General features: G+C 38.6%; 1 protein-coding gene across 6 annotated transcripts in view; it reads left to right on the top strand.

The window, feature by feature from the left end:
• LOC128702366 (transcription elongation regulator 1) overlaps positions 1–18,990 on the top strand; it is a 219,576-nt gene that overhangs the window by 100,869 nt on the left and 99,717 nt on the right. For all 6 annotated transcript variants that reach the window (XM_053796594.2, XM_053796597.2, XM_053796599.2 and 3 more), the window contains 4 exons: positions 4,045–4,324; positions 14,277–14,449; positions 14,760–14,893; positions 17,702–17,921. In XM_053796594.2, coding sequence (XP_053652569.1) covers positions 4,045–4,324; positions 14,277–14,449; positions 14,760–14,893; positions 17,702–17,921 — 807 coding nt within the window. The remainder of the gene's footprint in view (positions 1–4,044; positions 4,325–14,276; positions 14,450–14,759; positions 14,894–17,701; positions 17,922–18,990) is intronic.

Here is an 18,990-nt window from a genome sequence, read left to right as displayed (position 1 = left end):
CACAATAGTAGCGATGGTTGATTGGGGTTTCTTGTACAACTTGACTAGGTCGGCGATACGCACTCCCACTTTCATACTTATCAATGATCTCTTTCTTCATTTCAATGGGAATTCTTACCCTTATTGGTGTACGGTTGGCACTAGAAGCTTTCTTGGGGCCCATGGTCACTTATTTTCCAGAAACAGCACCGAAAACACTGTAATAATACGAAATATTCCGAGTGTATGCTTGGATGTTACCGCGGAGGCTGGCTGGTAAACAATGGCACGGGCGGCACATGTGAGGCTGGCTGAGGGCGCACATTGGACGCGTCTCGGACGAAAATCGGTGAGCGGGTTTTTAATCGGTATGCGCGGCAAAAATTTTGCGATTAAAGTAAGCGGTATGCGAAATAATCGCTATGTGATGCCATCGTTATGCGGGGGTCCACTGTATTTTGAAAAATAAATCTTTTTTTTTAAATAGGGCAATGTCATGTGTAGTATAAGAACAAAAAAATTTTTTTGCGACCAGTACTTACCGAGATATAGGACCGCGAAGTTGGCTCTGGATGCTCACCTGATGGCAATGTCCAGTCCTGCCACTTGCAGAAGTGTTGCTGATTTCTCTTTTTTTTTTTTTTAACAAGTTGACCATCTCCCACCGAGGCAGGGTGACCCAAAAAGAAAGAAAATCCCCGAAAAGAAAATACTTTCATCATCATTCAACACTTTTACCTCACTCACACATAATCACTGTTTTTGCAGAGGTGCTCAGAACACAACAGTTTATTAGCATATACATATAAAGATACACAACATATCCCTCCAAACTGCTAATATCCCAAACCCCTCCTTTAGAGTGCAGGCATTGTACTTCCCATTTCCAGGACTCAAGTCTTGCTATATAAAAATAACCGGTTTCCCTGAATGCCTTCACTAAATATTACCCTGCTGACACTCCAACAGATCGTCAGGTCCCAAACCATTCATCTCCATTCACTCCTATCGAACACGCTCATGCATGCCTGCTGGAAGTCCAAGCCCCTCTCCCACCAAACCTCCCTTACCCCTTCCTTTCAACCTTTTCGAGGACGACCCCTACCCCACCTTCCTTCCCCTACAGATTTATATGCTCTCCATGTCATTCTACTTTGATCCATTCTCTCTAAATGACCAAACCACCTCAACAACCCCTCTTCAGCCCTCTGATTAATACTTTTATTAACTTGACACCTTCTCCTAATTTCCACACTCCGAATTTTCTGCATAATATTTACACCACGCATTGCCCTTAGACAGGACATCTCCACTGCCTCCAACCGCCTCCTCGCTGCTGCATTCACAACCCAAACTTCACACCCATATAAGAGTGTTGGTACTACTATACTTTCATACATTCCCTTCTTTGCCTCCATAGATAATGTTTTTTTGTCTCCACACATACCCCAACGCACCACTCACTTTTTTTCCCTCGTCAATTCGATGATTAGCCTCATCCTTCATCCATCCGCCGACACGTCAACTCCCAAGTATCTGAATACATTCACTTCTTCCATACTCCTCCTCCCCAATTTGATATCCAATTTTTCTTTATCTAAATCATTTGATACCCTCATCACCTTACTCTTTTCTATGTTCACTCTCAACTTTCTACCTTTACACACACTCCCAAGCTCATCCACTAACCTTTGCATTTTCTTTAGAATCTCCCATAAGCACAGTATCATCAGCAAAAAGCAATTCCCATTTTGTATTTGATTCCCCATAATTTAATCCCACTCATCTCCCAAACACCCTAGCATTTACTTCTTTTACACCCTTAATCTATAAATATATTAAACAACCATGGTGACATTACACATCCCTGTCTAAGACCTACTTTTACTGGGAAGTAGTCTCCCTCTCTTCTACACACCCTAACCTGAGCCTCATTATCCTCATAAAAACTTTACAGCATTTAGTAACTTACCACCTATTCCATATACTTGCAACATCTGCCATATGGCTCCCCTATCCACTCTATCATATGCCTTTTCTAAATCCATAAATGCAATAAAAACTTCCCTACCTTTATCTAAATACTGTTCACATATATGGTTCAATGTAAACACTTGATCTACACATCCCCTACCCACTCTGAAACCTCCTTGCTCATCCGCAATTCTACATTCTGTCTTGCCTCTAATTCTTCCATTTATAACCCTACCATACACTTTTCCTGGTATACTTAGTGAACTTATTCCTCTTTAATTTTTGCATTCTCTTTTGTCCCCCTTCCCTTTATATAAAGGGACTATACATGCTCTCTGCCAATCCCTAGGTACCTTCCCCTCTTTCATACATTTATTAATTTATTTATTTATTTATTTATTTATTTAATTTTTATGCTCTGATAATTACAATTTATAATAGTTCTTGTGATTTCATAGCCAATCTTTGTTCTGACACTAATACTATGTTCTGAAATAGTACTCAAATAGTAACAATCACACTGACAGGTGAATATTTTCACCTGTCTGGGTCATTTACTATTGTCTAGAAATATATACAAAGTATTTATATGTCTTTGCAATGTTTTACACATGCTGGAGTATATATGAAACTTTTTGAAGAATGGTGTTATGACAAGCGTGAGATAACCGGTGACAGCCAGTGACATTTGATGAATGTGAGCTGCTGCAGGGAACCCTCACTTAATTTGTTTTTGCTGTTGCACACAAACATGTCTGTCTGTTTATCTGTCTTCCTGTGTGTGTGTGTGTCTTTCTATCTGTTTGTCTCAGGGAGCGGCTGGTAAACCTGTTGGTTTTTGGTTAATGAGCTTACTTGTTTCATGTTTATGTCTTATATCTACAAACACTGTATAGCACTTTGCCTGGAATTTTTGGGTTATCCTAAGTAATTTACACTATGTAGAATAACTGTACTTATGTGTACATGTGAGAGATAGAGATAAAGTCAGACAGATATAGACAGAAAGATGCAGAGACAGCCAAAGCCAGCCAGCCGGCCAGCTGGCCAGTCTGCCGAATACGTAAGAACATAAGAAAGAAGGAACACTGCAGCAGGCGTTCTGGCCCATGCAAGGCAGGTCCCTGTCACCCCCCTGGCTTAGACCAGTTGACCCACCTAGTCAGGTCACATCCACCAAAGGAAGCACGACATCTGACCTAATAGCACAAGCTAGTCATGTCGGACTCGCACCCACCCACATCCACTCGTGTATTTATTTAACCTATTTTTACTTTCCTCTTAAAATGGGAGTGTTAATACAACGTGACGTCAGTGAATCCCTAGTGTTTTCCATGCCATTTGCTCTAGGTGGCGTTCAGTTGAACTGGCGCTCTCACAAGGTACTAGTGGTCCCCGATTTTTTTCCATACTGCGCAGACCCATTTTTTCACGTCTAGGCAACTCAGGCCTATTGCACCAAATTTGAAGGAATGAAAAATGAAACTTTAATCTACGTTAGCGCTACACACGTGCATGTAGATCTGTGTGTGGACAGTTTAAGGGTTAATAAGGCTTTGTCTTGTAATATGTTAAATTTAGTTTTTTTTTTTTTTTGCTGATGCACTTAGGTGTCTAAGTGACAAAAAACAAAAATGTTATTTCATATTGATAAGATCAGGAATGAATGATTTTTTTTAGAGTTGAAAATTGGAATGTTGTGCTAAGTGTTAGGGAAACTGGTAATTAATGTTTGGAAAGCATTCTTTTGATGGTACAATTTTTTTTTATCACGTTAGCTGTTTCTCACTGAGGCAAGGTGGCCCAAAAAGAAAGAAAAACCCAAATTATTATTTATTATTTTACACATTTAAATTTTTTGCTTTGTTTAAATTTTTTAGTATTTTGGAAATTGCTTATGTGTTTAAAATTTCTTTAATCTTCTTTGGAGAATTTTCAGTGGTAGTTGTCTAAATGCAAAATTGTGTGAGTATAATTTTCTTGCTAAAGTCCTTAAAATAAGTTATTTGGTATTGGGGAAAATGATTATTTTTTATAAATTGTCTATTTTTATTTTAAAATACTACTGACAATGTTTTGGTTTGTCAACAGAGCAACAGCAGTATTCCTGGTAGTAACAGCAACAGTGGTCCAGGTAGTGACAGTATGGTAAAAGCTACAAACAGTGGTGTTGTGGTTGCTAGCAGTACAACAGTTGTCACCCAAGGAGCACCCTCGTCATCTGTAGATGACTCCAATTTAGATCCAGAAATGGTAGCACAGGCTGCTCATTGGACAGAGCACAAAGCTCCTGATGGAAGGAATTATTACTACAATTCTAAAACACAAGAATCTGTCTGGGAAAAACCTCAAGCTATGAAAGATTTAGAAGGTAAATTCAAGAAGTAAACTGTTTTACAATTTTGATCATGCACATTTCATACTTTGTAGCTCTTGAATTTTATACCACTTCAGTTTCTTGAACATGTGGTTGAGCCAGAAGTTATTCTCTCACCTTTGGCATCTGAAGTGTCCTGGTCTCATACACAGGAGCAGGCCAAAAGATTATGCTTAACTACTATATATTAATCATAAGTTAGAGCTAAAGAAGGAGTAGCAATAATGTTGAAGGATAAGCTATGGCAGGAAAAGAGGGACTACAAATGTATAAATTCAAGGATTATGTGGAGTAAAATAAAGATTGGATGTGAAAAGTAGGTTATAGTAAGTGTGTATGCACCTGGAGAAGAGAGAAGTGTAGAGGAGAGAGAGAGAGATTTTGGGAAATGTTGAGTGAATGCGTGGGGAGTTTTGAATCAAGTGTGAGAGTAATGGTGGTTGGGGATTTCAATGGTAAAGTGGGTAAAAATGTTATGGAGGGAGTAGTAGGTAAATTTGGGGTGCCAGGGGTAAATGTAAATGGGGAGCCTTTAATTGAGCTATGTGTAGAAAGAAATTTGGTAATAAGTAATACATATTTTATGAAAAAGAGGATAAATAAATATACAAGGTACGATGTAGCATGTAATGAAAGTAGTTTGTTAGATTATGTATTGGTGGATAAAAGGTTGATGGGTAGGCTCCAGGATGTACATGTTTATAGAGGGGCAACTGATATATTGGATCATTATTTAGTTGTAGCTACAGTTAGAGTAAGAGGTAGATGGGAAAAGAGGAAGGTGGCAACAAGAAGTAAGAGGGAGGTGAAAGTGTATAAACTAAGGGAGGAGGAAGTTCGGGCGAGATATAAGCGACAATTGGCAGAAAGGTGGGCTAGTGCAAAGATGAGTAGTGGGGGGGTTGAAGAGGGTTGGAATAGTTTTAAAAATGCAGTATTAGAATGTGGGGCAGAAGTTTGTGGTTATAGGAGGGTGGGGGCAGGAGGAAAGAGGAGTGATTGGTGGAATGATGAAGTAAAGGGTGTGATAAAAGAGAAAAAGATATCTTATGAGAGGTTTTTACAAAGCAGAAGTGTTATAAGAAGAGCAGAGTATATGGAGAGTAAAAGAAAGGTGAAGAGAGTGGTGAGAGAGTGCAAAAGGAGAGCAGATGATAGTGGGAGAGTTACTGTCAAGAAATTTTAATGAAAATAAGAAAAAATTTTGGAGTGAGTTAAACAAGTTAAGAAAGCCTAGGGAAAGTGTGGATTTGTCAGTAAAAAACAGAGTAGGGGAGTTAGTAGATGGGAAGAGGGAGGTATTAGGTAGATGGCGAGAATATTTTGAGGAACTTTTAAATGTTGAGGAAGAAAGGGAGGCAGTAATTTCATGCACTGGTCAGGGAGGTATACCATCTTTTAGGAGTGAAGAAGAGCAGAATATAAGTGTGGTGGAGGTACGTGAGGCATTATTTAGAATGAAAGGGGGTAAAGCAGCTGGAACTGATGGGATCATGACAGAAATGTTAAAAGCAGGGGGAGGTATATAGTGTTGGAGTGGTTGGTACTTTTGTTTAATAAATGTATGAAAGAGGGGAAGGTACCTAGGGATTGGCGGAGAGCATGTGTAGTCCCTTTATATAAAGGGAAAGGGGACAAAAAGAGATTGTAAAAATTATAGAGGAATAAGTTTACTGAGTATACCAGGAAAAGTATACGGTAGGGTTATAATTGAAAGAATTAGAGGCAAGACAGAATGTAGGATTGCGGATGAGCAGGGAGGCTTCAGAGTGGGTAGGGGATGTGTAGATCAAGTGTTTACATTGAAGCATATATGTGAACAGTATTTAGATAAAGGTAGGGAAGTTTTTATTGCATTTATGGATTTAGAAAAGGCATATGATAGAGTGGATAGAGGAGCAATGTGGCAGATGTTGCAAGTATATGGAATAGGTTGTAAGTTACTAAATGCTGTTAAGAGTTTTTATGAGGATAGTGAGGCTCGGGTTAGGGTGTGTAGAAGAGAGGGAGAATACTTCCCGGTAAAAGTAGGTCTTAGACAGGGATGTGTAATGTCACCATGGTTGTTTAATACATTTATAGATGGGGTTGTAAAAGAAGTAAATGCTAGGATGTTCGGGAGAGGGGTGGGATTAAATTATGGGGAATCAAAATCAAAATGGGAATTGACAGTTACTTTTTGGTGATGATACAGTGCTTATGGGAGATTCTAAAGAAAAACTGCAAAGGTTAGTGGATGAGTTTGAGAATGTGTGTAAAGGTAGAAAGTTGAAAGTGAACATAGAAAAGAGTAAGGTGATGAGGGTATCAAATGATTTAGATAAAGAAAAATTGGATATCAAATTGGGGAGGAGGAGTATGGAAGAAGTGAATGTTTTCAGATACTTGGGAGTTGACGTGTCGGTGGATGGATTTATGAAGGATGAGGTTAATCATAGAATTGATGAGGGAAAAAAGGTGAGTGGTGCGTTGAGGTATATGTGGAGTCAAAAAACGTTATCTTTGGAGGCAAAGAAGGGAATGTATAAAAGTATAGTAGTACCAACACTCTTATATGGATGTGAAGCTTGGGTGGTAAATGCAGCAGCGAGGAGACGGTTGGAGGCAGTGGAGATGTCCTGTCTAAGGGCAGTGTGTGGTGTAAATATTATGCAGAAAATTCGGAGTGTGGAAATTAGGAGAAGGTGTGGAGTTAATAAAAGCATTAGTCAGAGGGTAGAAGAGGGGTTGTTGAGGTGGTTTGGTCATTTACAGAGAATGGATCAAAGTAGAATGACATGGAAAGCATATAAATCTATAGGGGAAGGAAGGTGGGGTAGGGGTCGTCCTCGAAAGGGTTGGAAAGAGGGGGTAAAGGAGGTTTTGTGGGTGAGGGGCTTAGACTTCCAGCAAGCGTGCGCGAGCATGTTAGATAGGAGTGAATGGAGACGAATGATACTTGGGACCTGACGATCTGTTGGAGTGTGAGCAGGGTAATATTTAGTGAAGGGATTCAGGGAAACCAGTTATTTTCATATAGTCGGACTTGAGTCCTGGAAATGGGAAGTACAATGCCTGCACTTTAAAGGAGGGGTTCGGGATATTGGCAGTTTGGAGGGTTATGTTGTGTATCTTTATACGTATATGCTTCTAAACTGTTGTATTCTGAGCACCTCTGCAAAAACAGTGATAATGTGTGAGTGTGAGGAAAGTGTTGAATGATGATGAAAGTATTTTCTTTTTGGGGATTTTCTTTCTTTTTTGGGTCACCCTGCCTCGGTGGGAGACGGCCGACTTGTTGAAAAAAAAAAAGTCACTTCCCAAATATAAGAGAAATATGGGTATTCTGGGATGTCAGTATGCAGGCATGTTGGATATATGCATGTCCATAACTTATGTACCTTTCCTATCATTTCTAGCTCCCCTTTTCTCCAAAGTTGCATTGTCTTTCAAACTGAAGTCAAGCTTAAGTGTATATCTTTTAGAAATATTGTAGTCTACTTTTTTTGTAAATCTTTTATGCAGTCTGTCCTCATAAAGATACTTTTTTATGGTAGAGCATGGGAGGGAGTAAAAAAAACTTGAATAGGTGGGTGAATGATCGTTTGATATTCATTTTGTAGCTAAAAATTCCTAGTTTCATCCTTCAAAGTTGCATTGTCCTGTTAACCCCCTTACTAGCTATATTTGTCAGTTATATGCTTACACTGCTCACATAAGATACCACAATGTCATAAGATTGATAGCAAGGATTTTAACACAAGCATATTTAATGTAGGGTAGTGTCTACACCATGGTGGTACATGCTTGCTATTACTGATACTTTGATTCATGAAAAGGGCTTCATTTGACTTCTATGTATTACCTATTTTGGGTTGCAGGGCTCACTTCTTTGAATCTAGCCCTGAAAGCAGCACTTGCTGCTTTCCAGATTCACTCCCTAATAGTCTTGTATGGTTTTTTGTACCTGCTCTAATAACTGTGTATGGAGGCTTCCTACACTGCTTCCTTACCAAGATCCCTCCTTTTATGTCATTAGATTCATTCGTCATGCCCCTTAGCTGAGGAACAAATCTTGTTGTATTTCTCTGCACTATTTCTAGTTTCCTACCATGCTTTTTCTGGTGTAAGTTCCATACTGTTGCTGCATACTCTTAAGATGGGCCTAATGTATGTTGTATTAATGGCCTGAAATGACTGTTTAGATTCCTGAATGCTACTCTTAGATTTTCCAGATGAGCATTAGTTGCAGAGGTTATTCAGCTGATGTTAGCCTCTGGCATTATACTGGGCACTATACACACCCTTAGGTGTTTCTCTCCAAGTGAAGTCTCCAGTCTTTGTCCCCCTAGTTTATACCCATTATGGTTTTGCACCTGCGGTCTTCATGACCTTGCACTTACTGGGGGTTGAATTCAAGCAACTGTTTATCTGACTGTAACAAAAAGGCAACATCTATGAAGTATAGACATTTCCAGAGAATACTAGAAGGTCTTTCCCCTCTAGCATTCAGCCTGTTTCTGGTTTTTGTAACAAGTTGCCAGAATAAAATCAGGTCTGGTTATCTTTTGAATTGAGTGAAATACTACTAGAGTTTTGGGATTACAACTAGGTGACAATAATCCAGTGAAATAAAATTTGAGGTCTTTAATACAAAAGGTGTCTAGGTGGATAATAAGTATTACATATTTTAGGATACAAGCTCCTTCATATCTCTTGTAGTGCAATATTGAATTGTACATATGATAATTTAGTGCTGAGGGCACTTTTTGTGCAGTACAGATCGTGAGTACTTTACTGTGGTGAGATGTACTCTTGAATACGAATGATACAAATATATACAAGTGTATGAGTGTGTATGCATGCTCAAAGTGCTTGTAATGTGTCTGTAACACTCGACTCGAAATAGACTTAAATAGTGACTGACAATTAGTCCTCAAATAATCTTATCTTCTTGACCATCAGGGCAGTCAAAACGGCTAGCTTGTACAATTTGACGGAACATTTGCCAAACAGCAATAATATACCAAGCAGCCGCACAGCGTCAGGAACAAGGAGACAAAATAATAACCCTGAGGACCATCAGCAGATACTTTATAAAAGGCATAAAACTCCCATAATACTAAATCTAAGTTCAGCATAACCAAGTCCCTGACTACAACGGTGCATAGATGCCACACAAAGTAGCTCAGAAGTTTCAGCGTGGGACCAGGGTTGAAGAGTGTCTGCACATGACACAGCCTCTGCAAAATGTCAAAACCACTAAGTCTGAATGAGAGGTACGTTTCGAACTCGCCAGCGAAACCATACTTCACCAGAACAAGTGTAAATAACGAACAAGTAGCCAGAGACAAGACAGGTCCCTGGAGAGATGTTTCTTATAGAAGTCGCTTGAGAGGTGCTTCTAGGACTAAAGCAGATGAGAGAGGGAGAGAGAAGGGTATGAACTGCAAGCCTTGCATCAGGTGAGATCATGCGACTCCCCCATGCTACTTCAGCAATGGCACGAGGTACCGCCTGACAAACAATCGAGCGGTAGTTAGCAAGGCAGTTTGTGACGACAGACAGCCAATCACAACTCTTCAACAGCGAGCACAGTGTGAAGTGTAATATGTTACATCCTACCTACATACATAGCTAATATAATAAGTCAGATAATAATATAAAGCAAGATGTTTTCATTTTAGTTATTAATGAACATATTGGCAATATAAAATTATATGAGAAGGTCAATTCAATAATACCTCTAATTTTGTGAGGCTCTATTTTCGTGAATTTTGATTATTGGCAACTTTTTTTGTCAAAATATAGCCACTATTTTCGTGACTTCCCTCTAAATTTGGCTGCCGTGCAGTACATGTTCCAGTGGCCCCGCACACACAAAGCCTCCCAAAGATGCATTCAAGAGTCAGTCTGGCATTGTTTCTAGGCGATTGAGCATCACCCCATTGTTTTTTTGGGTTTTCAACTACTAAATAAGCCAGCCCTTTGGTAAAGAAGGTGAGAAACACGATAGAATTAAAGAGAGAGATTGTTGAAAAATATGAAATTGGCGTGTGTGGCTGACCTTGCCAGGATGTAAAAGAAATCAAGGAAGCTGATGATGAAAAAGAGAGCAAATAATTGAAGATGTTGAGAAGTTGTTGGTGTGGATTAACCAAAAGCAGTTAGCAGGAGATAGTGTTATGTAGTCGATAATTTGTGAAAAGGCAAGGCAGTTGCATGCCGATCTCATGAAGAAAATGCCTTAAACGAGTGCTCATGTTAGTGAATTTAAGGCCAGCAAAGGCTGGCTCGAAAAATTCATGAAGCGAAGTGGCATACACAGTATTGTAAGGCATGGTGAGGCTGCAAGTTCAGACAAATGTGCAGCTGAAAAATTTGTGCGTGAATTCAAGGTGTATGTAGTGGATGAAGGATTCCTCCCCGAACAAGTGTTCATTTGTGACGAAACAGGCCTCTTTTGGAAAAAAGTGCCAAAGAGGACCTACATCATGCAGGAGGAAAAAGCAATTCCAGGACACAAGCCTTTTAAAGACAGCCTAACTCTCTTGTTCTGTGGTAATGCTAGTGGGAATTTCAAAGTGAAGCTTTTACTGGTGTATCACTCTGAAAATCCCAGTGTGTTCAAGGAAAAGTGTCCTCAAGAGTAAATTGTGTGTGATGTGGAAGGCTAAAAATAAGGCATGGGTCACGAGGCAAATTTTCCTTGATTGGTTCAATGAAGTGTTTGGCCTGAGTGTGAAGAAATACCTCCAGGAAAAAAATTGCCATTCAAGTGTCTCCTGGTAATGGACTGTGCTCCTGCTCATCCTCCAGACTTGGATGACCAATTGTTGGAGGAGTTTAGTTTCATCACAGTAAAGTTCTTGCCCCCTAATACCACTCCTCTCATCCAGCCCATGGACCAGCAGATCACTTCAAACTTCAAAAAACTCTACACCAAACCAATGTTTCGAAGGTGTTTTGATGTGATGTCAGACACTGAATTGACCCTAAGAGAGTTCTGTAAAGATCACTTCAGTATCCTCAGATGCATAACTCTTATAAACTAGCCTTGGCAGGGAGTGACTTCCAGGATTTTGAACTCTGCTTGGAGAAAATTGTGGCCAGAATGTGTCCAAGAGAAGGATTTTGAAGGGTTTGAGACTGACCCTGTTGACCCTACACCTATTATGGAATCTGTTGTCATTGGGGAATTCCATGGGGTTGAATGTGAGTGGCAAAGATGTGGAAGAGTTGGTGGAGGACCACAGTGAAGAGCTAACCACTGAAGAGCTGCAAGACCTTCATCTGCAACAGCAGACCACAGCTGAGGAAATTGCTTCAGAGGAGTAGGAAGAAAGAGAAGGTGCCTTCTTTGGTGATTAAAGATATTTGTGCAAAGTGGAGTGAGGTGCAAATGTTTGAGGAGGAGCATCACCCTACCAAATCTGTTGCAAGCCGTGCCAGTAACGTATACAATGACAATGTTATGTCCCATTTTAGGCAAATCTTAGAGATGCCATAAACAGCTCCCTGGACAGATATTTTGTGCGACAGGGGTCCAGTGACTTTCAAGCTGGTCCTAGTGCCATTAAAAAACAAAGAAGAGAAGTAACCCTGTATAAAGACTCAGTACATAAAGTCTTTATGGAAGGGGATTTCCCCTCCAAACAATAGTAACTTCTCCCTCTCCCCTCCTCCAACAAATCTTCAATGAAGGTAAGTATGATGTTGTTATTGTTTTATGTGTATATTGATTTGTCATTCTTTTCTGTATGTAACAATAAATTTAACCTAAAAAATGTATTTTTGGTTAATACTTTTGGGTGTCTAGAAAGGATTAATTGGATTTCATTATTTCTTATGGGGAAAATGGTTTCAGTTTTCGTGAATTTTGACTTTCGGCAGACTCTCTGGAATGGATTAATCACGAAATTGGAGGGTCTATTGTATATACATACAATATACACTAAAAACATTGGGCCCCATTCAGGGGGTGCAATACTGACCACTTGTAATTTGTCCAGATTCTTTTTTAACCCTTAAACGGTCCAAACAGATTGACGTTCAAATTCGTAGTGCTCCTAAAGTAGATCTACTTTTTTTTTTTTACATATTTTCAAATATAACAAAAAGAAATGTAAATAAAAGTTTTTTTTTTTACATGTTTTGAAAATTTTTTTTTTCAACAAGTCGGCCGTCTCCCACTGAGGCAGGGTGACCCAAAAAAAAAAAGAAAGAAAATCCCCCCAAAAGAAAATACTTTCATCATCATTCAGCACTTTCACCACACTCATACATTATCACTGTTTTTGCAGAGGTGTAAAACGAAAGCCTGTAATTGTTTCACATGATGGTAGGATTGCTGGTGTCTTTTGTCTGTCTCATAAATATGCAAGATTACAGGTATGTCTTGCTACTTCTACTTATACTTAGGTCACACTACACATACATGTACACGTTTATTTATACACACTCATCTGAGTTTTCTTTGATTTTATCTTAATAGTTCTTGGTCTTATTACTTTCCTTTTATATCCATGGGGAAGTGGAATAAGAATCTTTCCTCCGTAAGCCATGCGTGTTGTAAAAGTCAGCTAAAATGCCGGGAACAATGGGCTAGTAACCCCTTTTCTTGTAAAGATTACTAAAAAGAATAAGAAGAAGAAAAAATGTTTTCAAATGTAAAACAAAAAAGATCTACATTTTTTACATTCAGATGTTGAAAAAACGTATATATACGTTTGGACCGTTTAAGTGTTAACTTTTCCTTGTCCACCTGATTTTAGTTTCATTATTTTTATATTGCTAGCAAACAGATATTTCTGAATCCAATCTGGAATGTCATTCATATAAACCAGAAATAGTACTAATCGTAATATCTATCCTTGCAGAGCCCCACTATTTACTCTTCTCCATTTTGTCATTTCTTTCCAGATAGTCTATCTTTGCTTCCTTATCCTAAGATACTTTTTGATTCATTAAAGTATGTTCCCTATTATTCCCACCTGAATCTTAGGTTTTTGACACAGCCTCTTATATATAGGGTATGGTATCAAACATCATCATGCAGTCTGAAAAAATAAGGAATCCATCAATAATCTCTCGTTGTATGTCTGTTTCTTTGTCATAGAACTTCTGGTTATTGTTTATGAAGTTGCTTCTCTCCAAGTATAATATCACTCTTCCCATGATTAGTTTCTCCATTACATTGCAAGCTATGCATGTTAAGGAAATTTGTGTGTAGTTTAATTCCTCCTGTCTGTCTCATTTCTTATGTATAAGGACTATATTTGCTGCATTTCTTATCTCTGCTAACTTTCCTGTATCCATTGATTTATGGTAGATCATAGCTAGTGGTTTAGGCAATGCATGTGCACAATCTTGCAGACTCCATGGTGATGCATCAGGTCACTTTTCTTTTGATATATCCAAGCTTGTCAAAAGTTTCTTGACTACCTCCCTGCTGTGTGGATGGCATCCAGTATCTGTTGGTGCCCCATGTTCCTTAGCCTCTGGTGTTGCTTCAGTTTTCACTGAGAAGGCCTCTTCAAATCATTTTACCAACATTTCACAGACTTTATTGTATGTGAGATCACTATTGTTCATATTGTCACTATTCCTTAATTTTTTTTTTTTTTCAACAAGTCGGCCGTCTCCCACCGAGGCAGGGTGACCCAAAAAAAAGAAAGAAAATCCCCAAAAAGAAAATACTTTCATCATTCAACACTTTCACCACACTCACACATTATCACTGTTTTTGCAGAGGTGTTCAGAATACAACAGTTTAGAAGCATATACGTATAAAGATACACAACATATCCCTCCAAACTGCCAATATCCCAAACCCCTCCTTTAAAGTGCAGGCATTGTACTTCCCCTTTCCAGAACTCAAGTCCGACTATATATTCCTTAATGTAAAAAATAAATTCAAATGGAAAATGCATAATGGCGGTAAATATTTTAATTCCTGATTTTTCAGCTGCAAGGTTAGCATTAGCACAGGGCATTACATTATCGGTGAACTCTGGTCCTGGGGCACCTGGCACAGAGGCAGATCCTCCAGAAAATAACTCCACTAAGGTGAATGGAGAAGATTCAACTTCTCCTGATGACAAAAACACATCAATGGAGGTTGACAATGATGACTCAAAAGTAAGTTATTTCTAGAGTTTTGTAATTTGTATATATTTTTTTACAAAAATATTCTCTTCTCTTTGTACTACTGCTGTAAAATTTGAAAGTCTTAAAATAGCTTTGATGTTTATATTTATCCTTAAGGTAATTTTCAGAAATATGCCAAATATGTTTTTATAAACAAAAGTATTGACTAATGTTGGCAAGGAATGGAAACTAGTGCATGTGAATACAGTAAGTAGATTGGCAAATTTTATAAGTATGAAATTGAGAGTAGCTAGCAGAAATAAGAGCCTCACTGTTTGCAATGAAATTTAACCTTGTACAGGATGGTGAAACAGATGATCAGAAAAGTCAACAAGACCTTAGTCGACCAGTATCTTCTCAGCCAGTCTCTGGCACTCCTTGGTGTGTTGTGTGGACTGGTGATGGTAGAGTCTTCTTTTATAATCCTACAACCAAGTTAGTATCTCATGTTTTGTTTCATTTAGAGGTTTGTGCGTATTAAGGTCATTGATAGGAGACAAATCTTAACATTGCATGAGTAATGAGGATCATAATAGATTAATGTATATTATGGTAATGTCATGAAATTCATTAAATGTTTTCACAATTTTGAGGGAAACTGTTATTACCTTTTGAGACTGTTTTCTTAATAGCTGTTACTTTCAGGGACATATTTCCTTAAAAACTTTTACCTTCAGCAAGAGGTTTTCTTAATATGTTACCTTCATGAATAGGTTAAAAATAGGTTAGTTCTTGGTCCTTTTTCTCAGTGGCTTCTCTGTACATAATATCCCCAAGACTGTACTCGGTATGTAATTTTTTTTTTTTTTTAACAAGTCGGCCGTCTCCCACCAAGGCAGGGTGACCCAAAAAAAGAAAGAAAATCCCCGAAAAGAAAATACTTTCATCATCATTCAACACTTTCACCTCACTCACACATAATCACTGTTTTTGCAGAGGGGCTCAGAACATAACAGTTTAGAAGCATATACCTATAAAGATACACAACATATCCCTCCAAACTGCTAATACCCCGAACCCCTCCTTTAGAGTGCGGGCATTGTACTTCCCATTTCCAGGACTGAAGTCCGGCTGTATTTACTAGCTATGTAAGAGCTTCGGGCTGGCATTTAATAACTATTTATTCACCTGTTCCTGAAGTTTGTCTAGATCTTCCTGAAGCTTTTTTTTATTTTCTTCTGTTTGTGTTATATTTTTCTTTCAACTAACTGGCCGTATCCCACTGAGGCAGGATGGCCCAAGAGGAATAACAAAAGATTCTTCTTTTAAATTTAGTAATATGTATAGGAAGGGGGGTTACTAGCTCCTTGCTCCCCTGTGTTATATTATTTTGACATCTGAACATAGAGGTACATTTATAGAAGTTGATGCTTATAGAGGGGCAGCAGATATATCGGATCATTAACTAGTTGTAGCTACAGTTAGAGTAAGAGGTAGATGGGACAGAAGGAAAATGGCAACAGTAAGTGAGAGAGAGGTGAAAGTTTATAAACTAAGGGAGGAGGAAGTTAGGTGGGATGCAAGCAACTATTGGCAGAAAGGTGAGCTAATGCAAGCATGGTAGTGGAGGTGGGGGCTTTAAGAGGGGTGGGATAGTTTTAAAAATGCAGTATTAGAATGTGGGTGAGAAGTTTGTGGCTATAGGAGGGTGGGTGCAAGAGGAAAGAGGAGTGATTGGTGGAATGCTGTAGTAAAGTGTGTGATAAAAGAGAAGGTAGCTCATGAGAGGTTTTTACAAAGCAGAAGTGATGTAAGGACAGAGTATATAGAGAGTAAAAGAAAGGTGAGGAGAGTGGTGAGAGTGCAAAAGGAGAGCAAATAGAATGGGAAAGGCACTGTCAAGAAATTTTGCTGAGAATAAGAAAAAAATATGGAGTGAGAGAAGTTAAGCCTAGGGAACGAATGGACTTGTCAGTTAAAAACAGAGTAGGGGAGTTAGTAGATAGGGAGCTGGGGGTATTACCTGGAGTTTACCTGGAGAGAGTTTTAGGGGTCAACGCCCCCGTGGCCCAGTAGATGGTGGGAATATTTTGAGGAATTTTTAAATGTCGATGAAGAATGGGAGGTGGTAATTTCATGCACTGGCCAAGGAGGTATAATATCTTTTAGGAGTGAAGAAGAGCAAGATGTGAGTGTGGGGGAGGTCCGTGAGGTATTACATAGAATGAAAGTAGATAAAGCAGCTGGAACTGATGGGATCATGACAGAAATGTTAAAATCAGGGAGGGGCGATACAGTGTTGGAGTGGTTGGTATTTTTGTTTAATAAATGTATGAAGGAGGGGAAGGTACCTAGGGATTGGCAGAGAGCACACATAGTTCCTTTATATAAAGGGAAGGGGGACTTAAGAGAATGTAAAAATTATAGGGGAATAAATTTACTGAGTATACCAGGTAAAGTGTATGGTAGGGTTATTATTGAAAAAAATGGAGGTAAGACAGAGAGCAGGATTGCAGATGAGTAAGGAGACTTTAGAATGGGTAGGGGATGTGTAGATGAAGTGCTCCCAAATACCTGAGCACATTTGTTTCCCACATACACTCTTTCCATGTTCAATTTTAATTTCCTTCTTTTATATACCCTCCCAAACTCGTCCACCAGCCATTGAAACTTCTCTTCAGAATCTCCCGAAAGCAGTGATATTGGCAAAAAAAAAAAAAAAAAAGTAACCAAACCATGAAAACTCCCACTTCGTATTAGATTCTGTATATTTTTACCCCACACCTCCCTAACACCCTAACATTCACTTCTTTTACAAACCCATCTATATGTTAAACAACCATGGGGGACATCACGCATCCCTATCTAGAGCCTACTTTACTGAAAAATAATCTTCCTCCTACATACCCTAACCTATGCCTTGCTATCTTCATAAAAACTCTTTGACTGCTTTCAGTAACCTACCACCTGTTCCATATATTTTTTTTAACACACTGGCCATCTCTCACCAAGGTAGGGTGACCCAGAAAAAAGAAAAACATTCACTATTAGTGTCATGCCAAAGGCGTGCAGATACTACAGTTAAGATGACCTTGTAAACAACAAATATCCCTTCTTTAGAGTGTAGGCCCTGTACTTTCCACCTCCAGGACTTCTGTGTGGCTAACTGGTTTCCCTGAATCCTTTAACAAAATGTTACTTCATTCACACCAACAGCTTGTCAGGTCCCAAAAACTTTTTGCCTCCACTCCTATCTAACGTGCTCATTTATTTATATTAAAGTTGTATTACTCTTTTACCCAGAACATCTGTTTGGGAGAAGCCACCTGACCTTGTAGATCGAGCAGATGTTGACAAGATGGTAAATAATCCTCCAGCGGAAGTTGTAAGTTTGAAGAACAAAGCTGAAGAACCATCGAAGGATGAGCCTTTGTCCAAGAAACCACGTACAGATGCCCCTTTGACAACTATGACGACTACAACTACTGCCACCACTACTACCACACACCCAACCATCATAAGTGTAATTTTTTTTCTGTTACATAAGGCATACTAATTTTGGTTCAGAGAAAATGAGGCTCTTAAAATGGCGATTCAGGCCCATGCTTGCATGAATGGTGGTGTATCAAATAGGTTAGTTGTATGATACTATATAAGCCATCTCTTGTTTTGCTTGAGAAGAACCTCTGCCACCTGATCAATTTCTTCCCATTAATTCTTTTCCCATTAATTCTTTTCAAAACTGCTCGTAACACCTCGTCATATTACTCTTAGAAAATTCTTTTGAAGCTTTCTATTATTGCTTGTTCAGTCTTTTTGTTATCTATCCTCATTTTGGTGTGAAAGGCACATATGCAATTTAAGCTTACCAAAACTACATTTTACTCTGTGTAGAGCCTTGTTAAATTGACACAGTAAAAGTTTGCTCTGCACATGAGCGTTTTCCTCCATCTTGTTCGTATTTTTCCCCTTGTGTCTAATCTAATTTTTATCTCTTATATTTATTTATTTATATATTAATTATATTACAGTTCTGTCTGGCAGTACTCAGGTGTTTTAAATCTTTAAATTTACAACAGTGTTTTACTGTATCTAATTTCCTCATTAGCTGGTTATGACATAAATATTTTTAACTTTTTATTTCAATCCATCTTTTGTTTTGTACATCATTTACTTGGGCTTGTAAAAACTGTCTCCCAGTTAACATAAGTGTTGTTTTTGTCATTGTTGCTGTAAATTTGGTCTTGTCTGCTTCTGACATTTCATATTTTATAGGATCATAAGCATCTACATATTTGGCTTTAACCCTTTGAGGGTTTTCGTCGTACTAGTACGTCTTACGAGTAGGGGTTTTTGACGTACTAGTACTCATAAATTCTAGCGGCCTCAAATCTAGTGGGAGAAAGCTGGTTGGCCTTCATATGAAAGAATGGGTCTATGTGGTCAGTGTGCACAGTTTAAAAAAAATCCTGCAGCACACAGTGCATAATGAGAAAAAAAAAAATTTTACCATTTTTTTTTAATAAATCAGCGACTTTGCAGTGTATTTTCGTATGGTATTTATTGTTCTATTCTAGTTTTCTTGGTCTCAT

This window comes from Cherax quadricarinatus, chromosome 80 (assembly GCF_038502225.1).
Source record: "Cherax quadricarinatus isolate ZL_2023a chromosome 80, ASM3850222v1, whole genome shotgun sequence".
NCBI classification, from domain to species: Eukaryota; Metazoa; Arthropoda; class Malacostraca; order Decapoda; family Parastacidae; genus Cherax; species Cherax quadricarinatus.
The sequence above is the reverse complement of the archived record's forward strand: the minus strand, read 5'-3'. Positions and strand labels throughout refer to the sequence as shown.